This window comes from Cephus cinctus, unplaced genomic scaffold (genome assembly GCF_000341935.2).
Source record: "Cephus cinctus unplaced genomic scaffold, Ccin1 Ccin1_scaffold1124, whole genome shotgun sequence".
In the NCBI taxonomy this organism is placed as follows: Eukaryota; Metazoa; Arthropoda; class Insecta; order Hymenoptera; family Cephidae; genus Cephus; species Cephus cinctus.
This window is the reverse complement of record NW_014333629.1, coordinates 170642-192991: the sequence shown is the minus strand read 5'-3', so window position 1 is coordinate 192991 and position 22350 is coordinate 170642. Positions and strand designations below refer to the sequence as shown.

Here is a 22350-nt window from a genome sequence, read left to right as displayed (position 1 = left end):
TCTCTCTCTCTCTCTCTCTCTCTCTCCCCCTCTCCCCCTCTGCCTCTCTCTCTATCCCTCTACCTCTCTCCCTCTCTCCCTCTCTCTCTCTCTCTTCGCCTGTCCGTCATCATAGGTTAACTTTACGTGTTTAAATGTATACAGCTGCTTTGTACAGCTTTAACAGATACGAATTCATTCCTCAGAAATAAAATATTTCTAATCTACTTTTCATCCTTGTTCTTTGTTCTCTTTCTTTCGAAATGATAAAGAAAAAAGAGCCATCAAGAGTTCCTTTGTCGCTTTTGGCATTCGAATTGCCAATGTAGCTCGTTATTCTGATCCTACTGACTTTTCTTTTACACACCCTCGTTTTCCCTCTCCGAATTTTTTCTTATTCTGCCACTTCTTCCTCGTCTCTTTTTATATTATTTTACTTCCCTTAGCTTCTGCTCCAACCCCCTGCCCCCTTCAGTCAACCGTCTTGGACAAAAGGAATTAGGATATAATACTATTCCCAAAGTGTCTTTATTACAGAGCAAGTTTGTATTGCCTAAAGCTAAAGAAGTACAGTCCCAGCAAATAGTACTATGGCACGTTAAATAACTCAACCTGTTTAAAGTACGTCAAGTCCCCCAAAGAATTTTTCATATAAATACAGTTTTAGTCAGTTTAACTGTCTTCAAACTTTTGTCCCTGAATATTACTTGACGTAAAGAAATTCCAACGAACTTGTACCCAATGTTACTTTGTCATAAAATGTTCTACAGGATCGACGTCATCCGGTGTGGCAGTTGCTGCTTGTAAGTGCTATTCACGAAGTGGAAAAAAAAAAAATTATTTTTTCCAAAACTAATACAATATGTTAATGATCAATTCTTTGCACCATATCAGTAATTAATTACTCTGTAAATTTAAACAGCAATTTCAAACCTTATACAATTGAGTGTCCGTAGGGACTTTTTAGTGTTTTAGTTTTCATGAGAAATGGAAGTTCATACTGTCATAATATACTTGGTTGTTAAAGTGCATATTATATATATATATATATATAGTTGCTGATGAAAATGAGTTCTCTCAACTATTATGAACGTACCTTTTCTCTCGGGGTTAATGCCGTTACGTCTCTCGTACCAAGACTATATTATTAAGTACGTATATTAAGTGGCGATGAAATTTCCTTTGACGAGAACCAGCCTTCAAGTATGTATACTAACGTATACGTATTTTCTTGTATGCACACCTTTTCTATACATAGTAAATTCGGCACCTATTCGATAAACTACCGTATTAAAGTTGTAATTGATTATTTGTCTGAGATTCAAAATCCGACAATTTTGGTAAAACGTTATAAATGATTATTATGGGGTCTATGAGACACGCCAACTCAATAGACAAAGTTCATATCGATCCTTATCCGTTGTAAAAGCCGTACTGTACGAGATGAGCCCAGAAAGTAGATACTTAGAAAATCCATAAAACGGCTACTTTCTGCCATTTTTAAGAATGAAGATCGAGATAAATCTCGGGCTATTGCAAAAATTATACACTGTATTATTTTGATATATGAATTTTCATTCAATTGCGAATTGTACGTCTAAAGTGCACCGAAAATATTTCACGTGTCAATGTGAATGACGATATTTTTGAAAAATGCCATTTTCAATTATTACACAAGGTATTAATATTATTTAGACACCCTGTAGAAGACTGCGTATAATATCAAGATCGATGTAAAATATCCGATATTGATTTTAATTAAAAAAATGACTGGTACACGGTGTAAAGTAAGAAATGTCCGAGCCATGTGGGAAATAAAAGCTCTCGAGTAGTGAGCCATTATTTTTCATGCGCTTATCAACATTTAGTATTGCACTAATGAAAAAAAAAGACATTTAGACGAACAGCATGTCACCCTGCAGCTTGCGAATGACATTTAATTTTGTCGGGTTATCAAGGACGAATATAAAAAGCGTCAGTTGCACATGACGTAACTAAAGAGTACAACAACGAAGTATCAATTTATAGCGTTTTACGTAATCATAGGAATTGTATATACAGATGAAAGATAATAGTCCAAAATATTCCTATATGATCTATATGTATACATATAGATAATGACCAAAAAATATAACTATATCTGTATTTCGAGTCAGTAAAAGAAATCGAATAAGATCAATCGAAAGTTTACATTACTATGACTTTATGACTGAACCAACAATCTTCAGTCGATACTAAAGGATAGAATTTTGCGATTAAAATGACTGAATGTGAATCAACGAGTCATCGATATCTCATTGGTACGAATGGACAGTGTTTGGTGATCAGTTCTCCGGAGGGTTAATGAAATAGGTGGAAATATGTGAAATAATTATAAATACGACCCAAAAGTTCGCAAAGATATCAACGTATGAATTGCGAAAGAATAATTGTGAGATAGCGTTAAAAAAATTTGTTTACCTTAAAAATAAAATAAGCAGATCTGAATCGCTAATGATTATAAGAGGTTAGCGAGTTCGGATAATATCAACGTCGTTAGGGAAAGTCTATCCGGGACTGTAAGGCTAGTTATAAACAGGAAAATTTACATAATTAAAACATTTGCTCAACACAATGTAAAGTTGGGCTTGAGGGAAGGCTACGTGAAAAAGGCTCGGGGCGGTAATGTAAGCTGTGAAGAAAATCCTGCTGAACCACTGAAAGATAAAAGGGAAAGATGGGTAATAATAATGTGACGCGATGGGAGAGAGGGGTTAAGGGGGGGGGGTGGAAAATATGAAAGAAAAGTAGAGGGTGTCGTTGGGGAGGTTAATGTTAATGGTGACCCGACTGAATCCAAGATAGAGATAGGGGAAACTTTAAGAGAGAGATAGAGAGATAAGGAGACGGAGAGGTGAAACGAGCTGATATTATCGGAGAACCAAAATGGGCAGGAAGAGAAATTAAAATTTGGTTCCATTACAACATTAAACCTCCGCGAGTGGCGGCGCATAAAGGAAAAATGTCCTTGAGCTTTCACGGTGGTGAATTTTTAATGGATCGCCGGTCCACAGTCACGCCGGCATCGTAAAGCGTCACGACGCTACAATATTTCAACGTCGTCCCCCCGTCGGGGTTTCGACCTTTTCAAATTTGTCTCCAGTTCGCACCGCGGTAAACGTCGTATCGCGATTCTTTTTCCTTTTCCTTCGGTAAATTAGAAAAATGACAACAATCGGCGGGTCTTATTCGCGCAAGAGTTTCGGCTTCAGCTTCGTTTCATATGTTTTTTCTGCTATTTTCTGCAATTTTAAATGAATTTTAATTTCGTCTAATGGCGCCACTGTGTCTTTATCAATTTACCTGCCGAGTATACAAAATGCATCCAGTATTTGTATATACAATACAAAGGTGTGAAAACTAATCGATTACTATTTTTGAACAGGTACAAGAATTGAAAAAAAAAAACGAAATTATGGTTAAATAGTAGAAACTTCGAGGTCCTATTATGGAACACAATTGCATGATTTTAAATGTTTTATATATTTTAGAAACGAACATCTTCAAAATATCGCAAATCACCGTCATCGCACGTCCATCAAGAACAGATCGTAGTATTTATGTTACGCAGAGGCCAGCATACTCTCTAAAAATGAATCGGTATATTTATCACTGACTGTTTCGGTTGTCTGAAAATTTACGTAAGAAACAGCGATAAGAGGTGGTAAATTTTTTTCTGTTTCAAAAATAAAAAGTGAGATGAGCGATAACGCACGCGTAAAACTGCCCCTAACGTGCCACAGGTTAAAATATTCGGCAGTCGTTAACGAATTTCAGACCAAATGTGCCCATACTGTGTAACCGAGTGTATGATTCGTATAGATAGTTGGGTAAAAAAAAAAAAGAAAAAAAATACTCGAAGAAACACTGGTTCCATAAGCCGTGTTCAAAAGAAATATGCAAATGAAATAGACGATAAAAAGTGGGAAAATTTTTTTTTTTGAAATAAAATCAATCATCACCTTTCACGGTGAATCTTTTGTGTGCCAGTGTGCCAATCTGAAATCTCGTCCTTGTCAGCATTAACGAAATAAAATTGGCGAATGTTCGACTAGGTGTCCTTTGAGACGTTTCACCCTTTTCCAACGAACTCGTCTCCGGGAATTCCGATAATTCAATGTCGGGATGAGATTGGGTGGTGGTATCTAGAGCGAGCAGTAATTGATAGAGGCGAAGGAGGTGGAGAACACGGTGGAAGAGGTAGCTATGAGGGAATGGAGAATTGGCAACCCTGTACAGCTATATGTATGTATATGGGTGTCTATAGATGGAAGTCAGGTTTAAGAGAATCCAGGAAGGAGAATCAGCGAAGATCCCCAAATAATGAACGACCAACTATTTCACGTTCAGCAATTTAGAGGCAAAGAATTACTTTGGCTATTGAATATAGTATAAGGGCTTTGAAGGTACCCATAGACATTCCCTATACGTACATACAATTTCAGTTGGATATTAGTATCAATAGTTAAAAAAGGTAATTCTATCTCGTTAACGTAATAAAGAATAGCCAGAAAGAGAAAAATAATGTATATATTCCTACGATATTACTCCTATACCTGGAAGGGTACGATTAAAAAATTCAAATTATATATACATGTAGGTGTACGGTTTTTGGAGTGTGCATAGAATTATTGACACGGCAACTGATGATAGCGTGTAAGAAAATTTAACGTATGCGTCTGTAATATATTTTGAGTACAGCCCACGAGTAAATAATTATATTGTCAATTATTGCATTCCTTATTTTTTAAAAGTTTCAAAAATTCAGTATCGACTGTCAGATCCTTGTTATTGGTTTGGTTAAAGAAATTGTTATTTCTAACAGAAAAGAGTATTTGTCATGTCACATAAGATTGTAGGGATACGAATGTACGAGCAGCCATCTTTCAGCCCTGCGCGAGTCCCAACATCAAAGGGCGTTTGAGAGGATGCTAAATCACATTCGCTCGAAGAGTCCTACACTTTAACCCCGACTACGTCATTTGCCTGCTTTGAAGCTTCCTGGATAAAAAGCTCAGGGTCAGGAGAACGTAATCCCGTTAGGTTTTCAGCATTTTCACGGAGATAACGAATCCCAAGATTTTCTTCGGCTTCGGCTACAGCGGTAGAAACTGTGACCTCATTGGGCAAATCAAATTACAATCTCGCCAAATTACGCTTGTCAGTTCGCAGATAATTTTATCGTCACGTAAGAAAACATAATTTATTTCGTGCGTATATTTCCGTACAATTTTCCTAGACTCAGTGAAATTGACGAAGAAACGTAAAAAAAAAAAAAAAAAAAAAAAAAAAAAAAAAATGATTTTACCGTATATCAGTGAAACTTCAGCAAAAAACATTTCGTTCTCGTGTATTTGGAAAAGCGAAAAACCAAAGTTGTTAAACAGTCTGTACGCTGGTTGAGATAAAGTCTATAAAAGAGACGAAGGGATGAAATAACTTTTTCTATAGTCCACATATGACATGCTCGCTGGCATCCGAAAGCAGTAGTAAAAGTATCCATGAGAAATACTGCGTATGCCCGTCCGCTCATCCTTTTCAAAATTCTTCAATGCTCCCACAATCCCTCCTGCGCTTTGCATAAAATCTATCTTCCATCTCGCGTAAATTTTGTGGACGATCAAAATTTTCTACGACGGTATTACGGATCATATATAGGATCCAGGTATAGGATCGGGTAACTTCGGTTTCTACGTAAAGCTCCGCTAGGCAGCCTTTGGACGCTTAAATTTAATTCACGGATTTGGTGGAGATCAGTCGAAACAAGATTGCACCGTACGAATTCCCAGAGCCCGAGACGCTCTTGAAAACGCCAAATGGAACTGAGCGATATAGGATGGAGCATTCATCGGTTGTTGCAGGATTGCGCGGCTGTTTCGAATTGAAATGCAGCTCGTGACAAAAAGATAACTTTTGGGTAAACGACAGGGTCCAATAATGGCGTGGCAAATTGTCAAAGTTTACTACGGAACGATTTAGCGTTACAAAAAAAAAAAAAAAAAACGAGCGTGACGCATACGCAGTCTGCATAGAGATGCGTCCTAACCGCACCGAAACCACTGTATTAAATTGCCCAAAGAAAGAAACGTAAATTCGACAGGATTATCGCATCTAAAAAAGCATACAACAAAAAAAGCATTCATATTCGCGTTACGTCGCGTTACGCAGGACGTCGACGTCCTCTTTGACGCCGGTCGTACCGAATGTCGGCTAAAAGCAGGATAGCCAAATTTCATTTCGATCTAAAAAAAAATGTATGACACAAAAAAGCGGGATGAAAAATATTTTAAGCTCAAAAGCTCGAGTGCGTTCCCATTTTTTAAATACTCTATACAGAGTACAGCATGGACACCTGCGAGTCCCTTTACAGAAGCACACATGCAAGTAGAAAAGTGCATTCTCAACGGTGCTCGTTACCCATGGACAGGAGGAATAACCCAAACGGCTTTGAGGAAAGGAAAGTAGAATAACGCATTCTAGGTAAAAGCATTGCGAAACGGGGTTATATGGCAGAGAGTCGAGTTTACGGGTACGCTATGAGTTAGAAAGAGAAAAAAAGAGTCTATGTACGATATTCTAAGGTTGTCAATCCCTTGGGAGATCATTGCCCTAAATCGACACCAGTACCAACCCCTATCTCTATATAGACAGATAGAGCCACCTGGACCTGTAATAAATTACTCCCTTTGTGAATACAGGATGCATAAAATTAAAATTCGTCCTACGAACAGTTCATGAAGTTCGAGCTGAGGGTTCTGGGTAATCCCACTCCCGGAACTTCCACCGTTTGTGATAAAACCACATCAATTAAGCCGCTGTCGGGAAGGGTGGGAAAGTAGACAAAGGGCCCGTTTCAGCCGGAAGCTACGATTTCGTATAAAGCAATAGATAAGCTCAAGAATGGTATCCTGAACTGGGTAAATCTGTGGAGTAGGTTGATACGTATATACGTATACAGGTATAGGTAGGGTCAGGGGTGCAGCAGCTAGGGGTGTTGCGGGAAGGGTTCTCACAGAGGAAAATAGTACTGCACAATCTCAAGCGCTATCGTGGCGGTTAAACGGGGGTGCTGGCTGGCACGTTCTTCGCGAAGCTCGAGGGTGAGAAGTTTGCGAGGTGGTAAGGGTTGCCGGCGAAAGTACGGCGGAAGTGGCGGATAAGGGAAATGGAGGAAAGCGGAAGAGTTCGGCGAGAGGGGCGAAGGAGAAATTCGTAAGGGTGGCCGTGAGTATCGATTGCACATACCTTAAAAGTTATCGCGACTCCTTAATCAAGCCTAGCCTTACACGCCAGAGCCACACAGCATCCCTCGCTGTACTTTTACTGGCCTTACCCGTTACCGCTGCTACTGCCATCTTTAGTTTCGTGGTTGTCGCCCATTACCGCCGGACCAAGGAACATGGAATTTCCGCCTCATTCATTCCAGACTCTGCCAGGACCATTTCTCTCGGCGTCCGATGGTCGCTAATAAGATACATCATCGTCGTGCCAAGATTTGACGTCCGATAGCCACCATAGTAAAATCAAGATGAATCTTCCTTCTGAGAAATTTAAAAGCCGTCTTGAAAGATCGAGCCAAAGTTTTATATGGATATAAAATTTTAGCGAATTCCCGTTGATTGCGCAATATAGGGTTTGCAAAAAAATCTACTATGCCTGTCTACTTCGGTATCCTGTACACGTGGCGTGTCTACATAAGTTAGGTAATACTATTTACATACAATTGTATACATATATATTTTGTTCAAAGTGACAAAGAAAGGAAATTTCATATATAGAAACTTCTTCTCCTGTATCGTCCGAAATCCCGAAATCAAAGCTGACTTCCGCTATGGAATACTCAAGTAGACTTAATCTGGTGCATTCCCAAGATCTACGCGCAGCTTTACTCTGAAATTCCAAGGTACGGCATCGTTTCTCATTTGCGTCTCCTGCGATTGGGGTAGGCTGCGTATTGGTGAGTCGTCTTCTTCTTCGTCAGTTTGTTCCACGAGATGCCTTTTCCATTTTCTTCCTTCGTTCGCAAGCGGGACGCGAATATCAGAGACACGACGAGTTTCGACATTCAGCGATTTTCTAGCACATTCCAGAACTTACGGTTCACTGAATTATACTCATCTCGCATTCTTGAGATCATTCGGAATCAGAGCAACTTGACTTAACAAGACGTGATCTCAGGATCTAACAATGACGTAATACATATAGAACCATAAGAAGGTTATATCCGTTTCTAGCTATGGTTTCCATAAAAAAAAAAGTCTCAAGTAATATAAAAAAAAGGTATTCTGTAATCCAAAGAAAATCAGCACAATAAGAAATTTGCAATCTATACTATATATATACACAGGTATAAGGGTGATACCAGTGCAACGTGCGCTACTTTATGAAATGCTAACAAGCAAGCCACAGTGCAGTAACTTTCAAGTGTGTTGGGGTATGCAGTTACAGAAACAGCAGGATAGTAAATCCGCATGAAATTTATGAAAGGGAACAGCGGCACAAGAAGACACAAAGTACAAACCCCCCTTAAGCTTACAAGTCTGATTCACATGGTAGAAATAAGTTCACATCTACTCCACAGTAAAACTTTACAATCAGTGTATAAAACTAAGTCCTGAACTCAGGAACTTTTGGACCCTTGAACTGTTTTAATATCATAAAATAAAGTCACACGGATAACAGCAAAGCGATCCCGATACGCAGTCTAATCCGAAGGCGATCAAACAACAGAATCGCAAGATGGGAAATATACATGAATCAAAGAGCCAGTCGACTCCGAAACACGAAAGAGATGGGGTCAGGATTCCTTGATCGAATGACAATATACATATAGTATTAGGATATGGGTTAGATGATTTAGGATGGTCGTAGGTGGTAGGAGAACAAGGCATCAGAAAAGCGTGACGTGGAACTAAATTCTCATCAGCATATCCACGTCGTCTGGCGTCGTTCGAACCCAGCCCAACCCTTAGCCAGAGTGTACGAGTCCAAAACGCCGGACCCTCCCTTCGGCATACGCAAAATCCACCGGTCCTCATGGACGAGCCTGAAAAGCTCCTCAAATCCCTAGAGACGCCCGCCTGGCAGGACAACCAGCCAAGCAACCGGGTAGGAGACTGGAAAGCTCCTGCAATTTCCTCATTGTTAATCGATTCTTCCGCCGTCCAAGCCGGCACCAATCTACCTGCTTATTAATTAACGAGACCAGGGTGATTACATGCACGTAGCCATATTAACGTACATGGTAACGTCATTCGCAGGTACCCCACACACTTGGTACCACCATTCAGATTTACGCTGTTCATAGTTCATTTCGTAGAGTCCCTTTAATTCGGCCCAACCTAACCTGACTTGATCAAAGTTGACCAAGTTACTCATTGCGAACTGATTTATGCAATATTAATACGTCTATGACAATTTTTAGGTCACGCCTGATTCGTAGACGCTTTTGGCATTTGGTGCCATTCTTTCCTTTAGGTACTCCGAGACGGGTTGGTCACAACGTATAACCTCAAAAAACGACATCATCGCGATCCTTCCCGAGAACCCCGCTGGGTCGGCGCCACGCATTGTTTATACGTGTCAGCATAATTTTCATCTGTGCTTGCCGCCCCCTTAACATAAGGGCGTTAACGCTTTCTCGTATTTCGCTCCCCTATTTCACTGGGTTCGCCAAGACCCCAGGACTTCTCGACTCGAGGACTCTTGACTGAGATGTGGAAGGGAACTAGGTGGGTCCTTGATCCTGCATGCAAATATATCTCGTCATCTCTTTTTCCTCCTGGCGGGATGTGCAAATCATGACAAATTTTACGTCATTAATACAGATTTATCCGAAGCTTAAGGACCTCTGATATTTTATATCTTTACGAGGAAGTAGACGTCATCTGACTTAAATCTTAATTTCTCCGGTTACGTTGTCAAGTGTAATTCACAGGTAACTTAAGAATTACGTATTAATCGTACTTGTCGCAATCTTACTAGACTTACTTTGTATAGACATGTGCATGTATACTGCCGGCAGTGAATGGTACCAGCTGCACTCGGGATTCTTGAGAAACATTTCCGGCAAGTCGAGTGAAATTAAAGTAACGCTGAAGATATTTTAAGTTGTCGGACTGTCTGTCACTTAAGGGAGCGTGCGCCGTATCTTTAAACGAACTAGAGGGTCGAACGAAACCCATTAGTCAGTCGCGTGGGGTGCATACTAATGTTCACGTCAGAAGAAAAGCAATGGGTCAGCCTGTCGCTGAAACGGGGAAAAAATACCGAATTTTTAGGTCAACTCCAGATAGGATCGATTGGACATAAAATTTCGGATGACCCTAGAGGGCCAAAAATAAATTACGTAAAATAAACCCAAAAAAGATGACAAGTGATAAGAGAAAATGTGGAAAACGGAATGAGAATCCGAAACCAAATCGGCAACCTGTAGATATCAAATGGCAATTTTCTTTTTACGTAACATATCTGAATTCTGACAGCTCCGCATCAGGGATACAGTAGGTGGGAGATAGCCTCGAATCTTAAAACACCTCGGGCGAATCCTATAATGGAATTTCCTAGTAATGTAATAACTTTGCGCCTGAACAGGTTCTTGCCTACGGAGGCCTGTACTCCGTTAGTTGAAATATGCTCTGCGTCGAAGACTCCGAGATCTAACTTAAGAAAAGAAGTTCCTGGCTTCTTGTGCTTTTTCGCTTTCGTAAAAGAGGAATCTGACAATGACGTTCTTGGAGAGAATATTTCGTTCGTAATAAACGACGCGATTTTCCGAGCAATTTTTATCATATCAGCATTCCGCCACGCGGCACTCGAGATTTCATAGAATACAAAACCAATATATTTAACATATACTATATGTAGAGTACGCACAAAATTATTCGCGAGTATACCAGAAACGTACAAAACTAGATCTTCGCCTTATAAGGCTCGAGGACGAGGATCGTGAGAAATGTGAAAACAATTTTAGACATTTAAGGGTCTGAAAATCTGCTTAATAATTTATTAGTAACGTAGCCAACATTCAAGTCCAACTGAACCTGTAGATTCTACTAGGTGAATCATCACTGATCTCATTTTCCTCTTGAACTCTGAGCTTAGACACTGGAGCAAAATTGCCTTTGTTCGAGATACATAGATAAGTAGCTATGTACAAAAAGTACGCAGTAAGGTATACCTATATATACCATACATTGTCCCTTCTTTTAGGAGCACTCACGAACCTTCCTTACAGAGCCTCCTGTTTTACGGGTCGTAATCGAGGAATCTCCCCACAAGGCTAAAAATAAGACCGGCCGAGAAGAATCGTAGGTAAGAACGAACTTAATTGCTTTTCTTCCTAGCTCCTAGGTACGAAAAGGTATAGGTATACCTATGTACTTTTTACCCTAGGTAATCCCTAGCCTTCAGTTCTTACTCCCAGGTTCTCGTTATCTCTCGTCGCACCGGTTCCCATAGGCACGTGGCTCCATCTTCGGTCCCGACTCGAGGAGGGTTCGGACGTCCTCGAGTTAAGCTCTACGTTTCATCTTCGACCCGCGCGAGCCTCGTCAACCTCGTTAAAAAGGACATTCATTCGCCAAAAAGTTAGTTCCACTGTCAAAATTGGCAGTCGCCCTTCGCTGATCAAGTGTCCACCCCCTAGGATAAAAGTGTCACCGGTGCTCTTACGAACTGTCAAAAGAAATCACGTCGAGTCCTCCAGTAGTAGTTCCCTGCGTCGATCATACTTGCCAACCGAGTTAGAGGATCTTCCCCCTGTCGTACCGATATGAAGTTCATCTTTTTTTTTTCCTTTTGATTTCCCATTTCTAATTTCCCGTTCAAAGTAAAACGCTTCAGGTTCCTGGGCCATCGATAACATCGTTAGGTTCGCGGCAACTATCAGCCCATCAAACCAGACGAAACTCGAGATTACAGGTGTCACCGATACAAGAAATACGTCCCTTGAGGAACACGTGTACTAGCAGACCTACCCCCATTTCCCCTCTCGAGTATCCACTTACTTAAGGCTAAGAGTCCGACGCAAAAAGAAAGTCAAAACGAAAAAAAAAAAACGTAAGAAGAATAATAAATTAACCAAGCAGGGTTGTGGGGGGGATGGTGCCAAGGGACCGAGAAAGACAGAGTCATAGAGAAGGGATGAAGTATCGAGAACGAAGAATTGGGGTGAATCGGATGTCAAAGGAAGAGAAGACCAAAGAGCGAAAGAGGAAGTGGGTGTGAGAGAGTAAGAGGGACGAGGAGCAACGGAGGCTGTGCGAAGAGTGACACAACCCCGTTGAAACTAGGGTGAAACCAGGGGGTGTGTGGGTGTACCCATGATGGGGGCGGACGAACGGTGATAAATCAATATATTCCACTCACGCAGTGGCGTAACCACATCAAATCTCTTATGAACTCAGCTAGTACCTACGAGCCCCCGTTCCGTTATCATTCAAAGACACGCAACCTCCCCTCCAGGCCAATAAGTCTAATATCTGTAAGTCAGTTCAACATTACGGAAACATGCTCCCTGTATATCGATTCCTTCTCAGTGACGTCACTTTTAGGCGCTTTTCTTCAGTCGAATCACATAGCTTCGAGCAGCGCTCGTTATTAACGGGTACAGCGAGATTCAATTTCAATCTACATAAAAGATCTCGTTAGTTAACCTCTTGCCTCGTATTCTATAAAGTAACCAAAGGGTTGTCTATGTATCGTTAATTGTGCCTCCTTGCTTTGATACTTCTTGTACCTTCGCATTCTGCTTATAACCTTCCTCTTCGGTTCATCCGTACAGTCGTTATCGCGTCTCTACTCCAATCGTACAGTGGCTGCGTTTCTGGTAAATCGAACGTTGAGAACTGCGCCAAGAGTGTCGGGCAGATTTCGGTGATTGTGAATTCGGCTAAGGTCGACGCGGTAACGTTGTAGTTTGACTTGAGGCTTATTTGAATAAATTCTTCGCGGATGACGTCATAGATCATTTCACTGGGACGGCTACGATGACGCGTAGTTGTTACCGAGACTACCCGGGAGTTACATGAGCTAGGGGAATTTCTCGGCAGAACCGAGCTCTCTGCTTTGCTACAATCCTATTATGCCGGATCACGCTGTATGGTATATGGGAAGTACAATTCAAAATGCATGACCAGTGCACGGAATCCAGTTACGTTCTCGTCCGGGAGATCCGGGAGTGATAATGTAATTTTTTCATCAAAGATTTCATGAAGGACAGATTGCGTTAGATACATTACGTAATGCGTGAATAATACGCAGGGAGGAATATTTTTTTCGGGGAAATCTATCAAATCGACACTGTCACTGAGGAACGTCCTTATTTCAGGACGATTAATATATTATTAGGATCATAAAATTCGGGGACTTTATCACGCTATAGATGTTTTATAGAACTGACGAGAAAATTGCTTAATCGGCGAATATTCATTTCACGTTATTTCCTGCTTGTTATCAGTAGGCATATATCGATCTATTGTGATATCTGCACGTGGACTGAATGTGAGTGTGATTTTTTTTCGCGATAAAATAAGTATCATTTTTATACAATCTTATTAAAATAATAAATATCGTTGACGTTGAATTTGACAAAATATCAATATCATTCGCCAGGTCTGTTGGGGTCCTGGAAAATATTAGATACCTACCCTCGGCTTAAACTTTTATATCTGTATACGGCTGAATGGTGAATTTTGCGAAAAAGTTTCAGATACCGCGGGAAAATATTCGCTGTTATGAAAATACAGTGGGATAAAATGTAAAAAAATTAGGCGAGTAAAGATCTTTTTTTTACCTAAAAATCTTCTACATTCCCCCCCGAGGTTTACGTGCAATTTTTAAATACCCGACTACCCTTTGACTCTGCGAATAATTATTATTGAATATCTTAGATAAATATAAACACTTGAATATCTGAGACAAAATTTCTATAAACTGTAGGAAGGTTCGTTTAAGTATGTAATGATATTTTGTACGTTGTATGATACATATGGTATGCACCACATGTGGATTTAGCTATAGTCAACATTGCTATAAAATTCACTGAACAATTTATCAACGCCGCGGGGAACCGTCCGTGTAATATCCATGCTACGAAAGTTTACTACACTTAATAGTCTATATAAAGTATAGCGACAAAATTCATAAAAAAATATAGAAGCGTGTAATATGAAAGAACATGGAATTAAAAGCATACATACCAAACTGATAATTAATATATCTCCACGTTATACGAACAATGAAGTTAAAGTAAGAATAAAATCCTCGTATTGTATTCAAATTATATAATTAATTTTTAATTAGAGAGAAAAACCATACGAGGAATTTTCATTCCATGCATAGTTTGTAATTAAAAAAGTACAAGGACTGTAATTTCAATTAATTCCACGATAAATAATAAAAATTGAAATAAAAAATATATAGGACATTCAATATTCCCTTTGTAATTTTTTTCCTATATCTACTCAAATGTCATACTAATTAGTTTCAGCTTCGGTACAATGTAGCGCAAATTCACTTATGGAAAATAATTCAGGAATATCAATGCACCAGTCAGACATACATTTCATGGAAAGAAAAATTCGATTTCATTCATACAGTCTTTTGTTCAAAAATTCTGATACCAGCTTTGGATCGTATATAAATGCCATTGCAAGTTCAGCATCAGGTTCGGTCGGATTTCATCCCAATTGTCAATTTGCGAGAACGATGTGAAACACCGGATAAAACGTAGCCACTCGTTTCCCAGACGAATTTGCTATTCATCGATATGTTTTATAACGAGGCTGCAGGCACATTCAAGAACAAGTGCAATTATAAAATAAAGTAAATCGAAAAAAAATTGTACTAACGAGTTATAAAATTTATCGATTACGTATATATAGCTTGTCTCAACAATCATCGATGTACCATCGATTGAATAAAGTGACAGGAAGTGAATGAGAATTTATTAAATAATAGATATCAATAACGAACTACTTGGTCGAGTCAGTGTTATCGAATTGAATGATAACATGAGAATTTTATGCGATAAAAATAATATGATAAATAATAATTCAAAATTGTACTCGAATCACGTTCACTTCAAGAAATAAGAGAACTAGCAGCGTAGGATTTGCATGAATTCGCGAGATCGAAACAGCATTATTCTCTAGACTGGAAATAACTTCATTACGAACAAGCACGTGTTTCAGCAGTGGGATTGTCATGAGATTCAAGAGTGCCGCGTGTCACGGATTTTGGATATAGCCAAGCAGATACACTGCATCGTACAAATGTATATTCCAATGCATATACGAAGTAGCACGTATAAGAACGGCATAAAAATCCGTTTGTTAAAAAAATCAAAAAAATTAGGTGAACCTTACAACAGCAAACGAACATAAAGATTTTTATTTGGGGAATGTATAAAAAGATTTTATTCGAAAAAAAAATTTTTTATCAGTGTCAAACGAGATTCGGTTCCGTCCAATCCTCTTTTTTATATACAGGTACACATACTCATTTTCGTGATTCGACTATACGTTGAGATTTTCTGTCAATCACCACAATTTCCACCCTCGGTCGCGACAACTCATCCACCCCCTGACATACGTACATCCTCAGAGCTTCTTCAATCCTCTTCACCAAAGAGGTCGCCCTCATCCATTTTAATCTGCTGTCTCCCCGAAAGCTTTTCGCGTGGCAAAGTCATTCCTTTCGGGTAACGACATTTCCCCAAGACACTAAAAATCGGATTAACTTTACGGAATCAAAAATAGCGAGGAGCAACGGCGCAGTACGTTTTACGTAATGGTGGGTAATAGCGCGCAATCGCGACTGTTTACAATCTCATCGGCCAATTCGCACTTTCGTAGGTTCCTTGTTTTGCAAAAATATAGAACTTTTATATATGTATATATATATATATTTGAGAATGCTGTCGTGGAGCTTTTATTCTTAGAAATTTCTGACCCTGGGCGATAGGATATCTGCTCGTTGGTATCTTTGCAAAGGACGTTAACAGGCCTTGCCTAGCCACTCTAGGAAATTCTAAGGAAATCTTGGGAAAGCTCACCCTTACTAGGGGTCGGTACAAGGCATTTGCATTAAACGGTAGGTAGTAGGCGGGGTTACCTACAACCCATAGCCTTGTATGGTAAATTTTTTATAAAGCTCATACTATTTACTTTGTATATGGGTACATAAGACTACGACGATTCTACAGTACGGAACGACCAACAAACAAACGTTTACCTGTAGCCAGGAAGGATCTCGCAAGGTTCGATACTTCTAATTAGATCATTCATTTTATACTATAAACTGCAAAAGGAAGAAGAAATAAAAAAATTTTAATAATACAAAAACTTCCGAGTACCTCATAAATGAATTTTACTAGTAAAAAAACAAAAAATTAGTGAATTCGATAAAATATCTTTGTCAATTATATAGTACATTCATTTGCTTTCCCTTCGCAAACCAGTCACAAAAAATAAAGAGATAAAATAAAACATAGATACTATTTGTTTTATTCGCAATAGCACAAATATGTAAGTGTTTACATATTTTAAAGCTTTTCATAAATTTGGATTTTATCGAAAACAATAAAAGGGTCATACATTACGTGATATAAAGTGTGATATGGGTCAAGACTTGGCAGAGGGCACCACTGTCACCGAGTTTAATTATATTTTCACTATTGTACATAGGGCCGAGATATAGACATATATGTATACATGTACAGGGTTCTGTGACGTAGAAATTCCCTTAACGGCATTAACATTGCAATGAGTTGGTCGCCCGAGAGATGAGAACGATGTAACCGATCTCCAACAGATTATACGAACTTAACCCGCATCTTGTACATATACAGGGAACCCGGCGAATTGCCAACATCTCCCATCTTAATCGACCTTCTCCAATCGACCCAACTTCCATGTTAATGTACATAGATTGCTACTACATTACAAGATAGACATTAAAGATGTATTAAATGCTATCTTACTATTTCTCAATGTCAAATTGGCCTGATAACAGATTTTCAAAGTTTCAAGAATCCCTCAGTTACAATTTTATTCGATAATTGAATCACGAAAGAATTTTGAAAAATTAATGTGAAAAAAGGATCCTATACTTCTGGTATGCGCTGAATATAGCAAAGTCGTTTAAATAGGCTCACTGTGTTACGAGCGTTCGGAAGTGGTGATAAAGGGTCAAAAGTATGGGAAGAGATGCTGTTGATGATACAGATAGTGAATTATTGTTATAAACGTAACTACAACTGACAGAAGATAAATGCAAAGGACCCTAGGGTGCCAAGGGATTGCCGTGACGTAAGCGTGAGACCCACGATGGGGATTTCGACCTTTGACACGCTGCAGTCGCGAATACAAAGTATTGACAGACGAGAGTACAGACCTTGAAAAATAAGATGAATTACGTGAAGAGGCCTGGATTCAGAGGAAAAGGGACCAGGTAAATAAAATTGCGATCAACCCTGGTCGAGTGCACCGGAGTGAAAGATCGTAGGAGTAACTACCGGCTGAAGTGGAGATGAGAAAAAGATGAAGAAGCGATGACTGATAACAGAGAGAGGGGATCAGGAGGGAGGAAGATCGGAAGGATTATAGATTTCTTCATCTGAGTAATAAACTTTATATCCACTGCAAACTAAACTTTTTTATTAGGCTCGTTTAACCTTGAATCAGGTACTATGTTTTTTTTTTTATTCACCGTGGATAATATTGTTTTACATAAATGATAGAATCGTAGACATAAAATATTTATGTTTTACGATTCATCTTTTAAATTGCAACTTGGGATTGAAATATCGGTAAATCTTGCTAAAGCTGGGACTTTAATTACGGTCGAGCAGGGGCTGTTTTATTACAGGGATGTGTGGTAGGTTTTCAATTATAGTCATTTGTTATTTTATGTTGTCAAAGGGTTATGTACTGTGGGATTCAAATTATATTAATTCAAAAGTCTACATCGTTTTACATTGTTGTAATTAAATCACGTGATGAACTAATAATTAGTTTCCTCTGTTGTTCTGAAAAAAATTGGATTTTTACCATTAAAAATTATTTTTCGTAAATTCATGTTTTACTATTTTTGTAAGTGTTTCAACACGACGAAAAGTTTGTTTCTGGATAATTCTTCCATTTTGCTGTATATTAATTTCATTTTCATTATGGTTCGTGATACTGACTCTTTTCCTGATAGCTTATACCATAGCTTATTTAATGAATTGAACGTTTTTATGTTGTGACTTTTGCTCAACCTCGTAAAGCACGTTTTCTATTTGAAATACAGATTTTTTGTATTTCACTTGTATTTCGTTTGCATGCATTGCCAACTGCATGTATCAAGTGCATTTCTATTACAGCTATGCAACATTATTTTGGCAAGACGTTTCGTCTCCAGGCACTGTATAATGGCACAAAATAAACTAAAGAGTAAAGGTCCTGCGCTTGACACATCTTGTTCAAGCGCGCTTAGTCGTTGCACTTTTACGTGGTAACTAACCTAACCTAAACTGTAATTACTGTCGAGAAGCTTTTCTGCTTGCTTACGCCTGAATTTTACGAGGGAGCAATAACCTATTTAAATAGGTGGCTGGTGGATTCAAACGTACATTTTCTTTCTGTAAATCGCGGCATGAAAATCAACTTTCGGTCGGACTGACTCGTGAAACGTGTATTTTTCATGTTTCAGCTGCCCTGGCAAATTTCGTGGGATTTATTCTGCGAGGTATATTATGACCGTAAAATAACAAATGTATTTACAGTCCTTTCTTTGTCAGTGATTTGTTTCATTTAATCGTTCGTTTATTGTTAGACAGAAGTTACGTTGGTAATAGATTTTAAAAACGTCTTAAGGCCGTACCTACTTCTACAGTCACTTAACAAAAAGTCCAATTAATTTCACTATCTGGAACAGATCGCTGTCGGAAGTGCTGTGGGTTTCGAGGAAAACAGTAAAACTGGATTACGTGAAATCGAACGAAGGCTCGTAACTTGGGCCTATTTTACTCGCCCATTTCAAATTTGCGTCTTTTAAGTAAGGTTAACTTTTAATTTTGTTATATAGATAATCGTTCGTTTATTTCAATTACTTGATGTACATTTTATGAATTGAAACGAGTTGAGCGAGGAAGGTAATTTTATATAAATTTTGAAAAACTGTATTTTTTAAATTTTTTCTAGAATCCGAAAAAAATTACTAAACACAAATTTTTGTTCGAGTTCGTAAATAATTTTTCAAAATTTATTGCATGATACTTTTGTCAGTTGGTAGCTCACACGATAAATTGGGAAAAATTCAGAAACACGTGAAACAAATATGAACTTCCTTTAAGCTCTTTAATTGAGCTAATATTAATTTTGTTCTCGAATTAACGGGAGCAAACATGTTCCTGAAAAATCTGTATAATGAAATTTTTTTCGAAATTTCGAAGTTTGTCGTTCGTAATTTTTCGAAATTTGAATAATGCTGGGAAAAAGCACTGTTTAATTTGTCGAAAATGAGTAATAGCCAAGTGATATTTAATTACGCTTATGTCAATGAAGCACGAACGCCTAGGGTTTCTTCCGGCGTATATTTATTTTGCCGGAATTCGTGTGTAATTAATTTTAATTGCGTAATTAATTGTTTCATTCATTGCGTAGTTCGCTTGTTCCAGAATTTCAACAAGCCTGCGTGGCCCTTCAATACTTAATGGCCACCTCATTTCTATTGTCCGATGTTTTACCAAGTTTAATAAACACAAGCACTCGCTTAGTCAAGTAACGTTAGATTGTCAGAAAAGATAATCATGAAGAGTTTTAAGGGATGAAAATTTAATGAAATCAAATGATCAGCCCAACTTCAAGTGAAGTATGAATAACCCTGTAAGCGTAAAGAAAAAAAAAAAAACAATAAAATTGTTGAAAAAGCTTTTAATCATCCAGCTGAAACAACAACCTGCCCAAGTATATACACAAGCCCAGCGTTATAATGAGTTCTTTGTATCCTGATCGGGTCTCTTGTCCCACCCAGCTACATATATTTATATCTGGTTGTTTCGTTTTAATGCAACGAAATGTTCAATAATATATTAATGACAAATTTTGGGACTTACCTGAAGATTCGGTGGACAATGGTCGAGAAGCTCCAACATATGCCTGATGTTTTGGGCATCTTGAATCACGAAATTCAATTCCATATCGAATTCTCCACCTACGAGCTAAAAAGAGAAAAAATAAATGTTAGGCAATAAATAAAAGAAATTTTTCTTTATGAAAAGATGCCTTTGTAATTGGCCAATTTTTTCCTTTTTTTTTTTTCATTTACAGTTTGAGAATTGGCATCTGTACCATTTAGAGTAGGAGATATCATCACCATCAGTGGATACAATGAATTTCATTATAAAGAAATACCGAACGAATGATAAATACGCACAATGCGAATCAGCTCACAGAACCAGAAACGAGATAAGGGCTTTCAAGTGACCCGTCATGATCCATTGACCTTTTGAGAAGTTGAAAGAAAATGTTGTCTCGTGAGAAACGTCCATGATCAATCAAAATGAAAAAGCGGTTAACACAAAAGGTCGACCGTATCCATTTCATATCACAAAGTTTATGGTCATAGTCAATTCTTTCGTTTCATTTATCAGTCAATTAAACCGGAAGAAAGCTTTTCGAATTCGAATACCGAATTCCACTTGTACAGATTTTATGATCAAATCAGATCAATTCTATTGAAATTCAGGATCAAGCAATGCGATACAGTAAATCGTTCGTAGTAGCAACACGAAATTTTAAAGGCTTCGTCTCATATAATTGTCTCGTTTTGATTATAAATTTCAATCGGCACTATTTCAGGATTTTTTGGTCGTACTAGTTATGAACAACGTGTTGGGAAAGTGAAGAGTTAACCAAACACTAATTTTCAAAAATAGTCTTAAAACACGTTCTCATTTGTGTCTGTCGCAGAAAAGCTGCACTTGCAATATGCACCCATGATATTAAATATAATATAATTTATAGTATACACGAAGAAAAATGAGGATTCAGTTTCGAAAATCTAAGTTGATCTGAAACCTAAGTATCCAATCCTTGAATTTTATGGCAGTGTGAAGATGAACGAAGAATGTGGCAACGATTTAGATATATCAGCAAATAATTATACTCAATGCATGAATTAGTAAATTTCCGGGTCGTTACGATAGACTATGGTATTGAATGATAAAAAATGAAACTTCATTTTTATCAGTATACAATTTCTCTGTACTTATGGTCGTATCTTTATTTTAAGTTCCCATCAGGATTCCATCACATCTTCCTTTGCGTCGTGGCAGTTGAGGATGGACTATATCGAGATTACGTACATTCCATAAGATAAATTCCATAAGATGAACGTCAAAGATATGTAATCTGATTTAGATCAAAGGCCAATTTTTATCCTATGCCCATTCGCAACTTGCCAATAAGACTGTAAAATAAAATTCATTACCTGTTGTTAGCTTCGAGTAATTGCTTCCTGGGATTTTATCGCTTTAAAAGAAAAAATCTATTCAGAAGACCCATTGCTCGTAAGATTTTTTTCCCAGCTTTTACTATATTACACTATAAATGATTTTCTTGAAATTTCATCTCCATTTCTGAATCTGCCGGATGAGATCTGTCGGACTGCTTACATAGATTTTAATTGAAAAGCTTCTTTCTCCAAGACAAATTTTAGTTGAATCGCAGACACGAACGATATGCTAATACTGCACAGGCGCTAATTCTTCATACACGACAAAATTTGTATTCACAATGGCAGCCTAACATCCCTGAGCTTTTAAAATTGCATACCTACCCCTAAAATATAAAAAGAAATAACTACATAAATCCAGTCCGATAAATTACCCCGAATTGAAAATCACAAAATTAAAATTCATATATAAATTTTCAATTTGCACTAGACTCCTTAACCGAGAGCTCACAGACTTTGCCAATTTCGAAAAACATCAATTACAGATATCTTATATATCGAATACCAAGTAGCAATTCAAATAAATAAAGCTTTCGTCAATATTGATTCAATTCTCGAACCCCATTAAACGGCCAATTATAATATTCATTTTCTTTTTTTTTCATTTCCTTACTTAGAGCCCAGAAAAGTTATGACGGTCAGTTAAGAAAGTCGCATAGGAATCGCATTAATAAAATATTCGTGCACGCTAAACTTTGGTGGAAAGTGCAACTGGGTTTTGGTTCCTCGAGGGAAGCCGAACGTTTATATCGCCGGACCGGATGTACTTCCACCGCGGAGAGTGTAATTTCCGGCGAAGTAACTCCCCCCCCCCCCCCCCCCCCCCCCCCC

General features: G+C 38.3%; 1 protein-coding gene across 6 annotated transcripts in view; it reads right to left on the bottom strand.

Moving 5' to 3' along the window:
• Positions 1-22350, bottom strand: part of LOC107272189 (neurobeachin) — a 191061-nt gene that overhangs the window by 107589 nt on the left and 61122 nt on the right. For all 6 annotated transcript variants that reach the window (XM_025089490.1, XM_015749086.2, XM_015749088.2 and 3 more), the window contains exon 2: positions 20120-20224. In XM_025089490.1, the coding sequence (XP_024945258.1) occupies positions 20120-20224 (105 nt within the window). The remainder of the gene's footprint in view (positions 1-20119; positions 20225-22350) is intronic.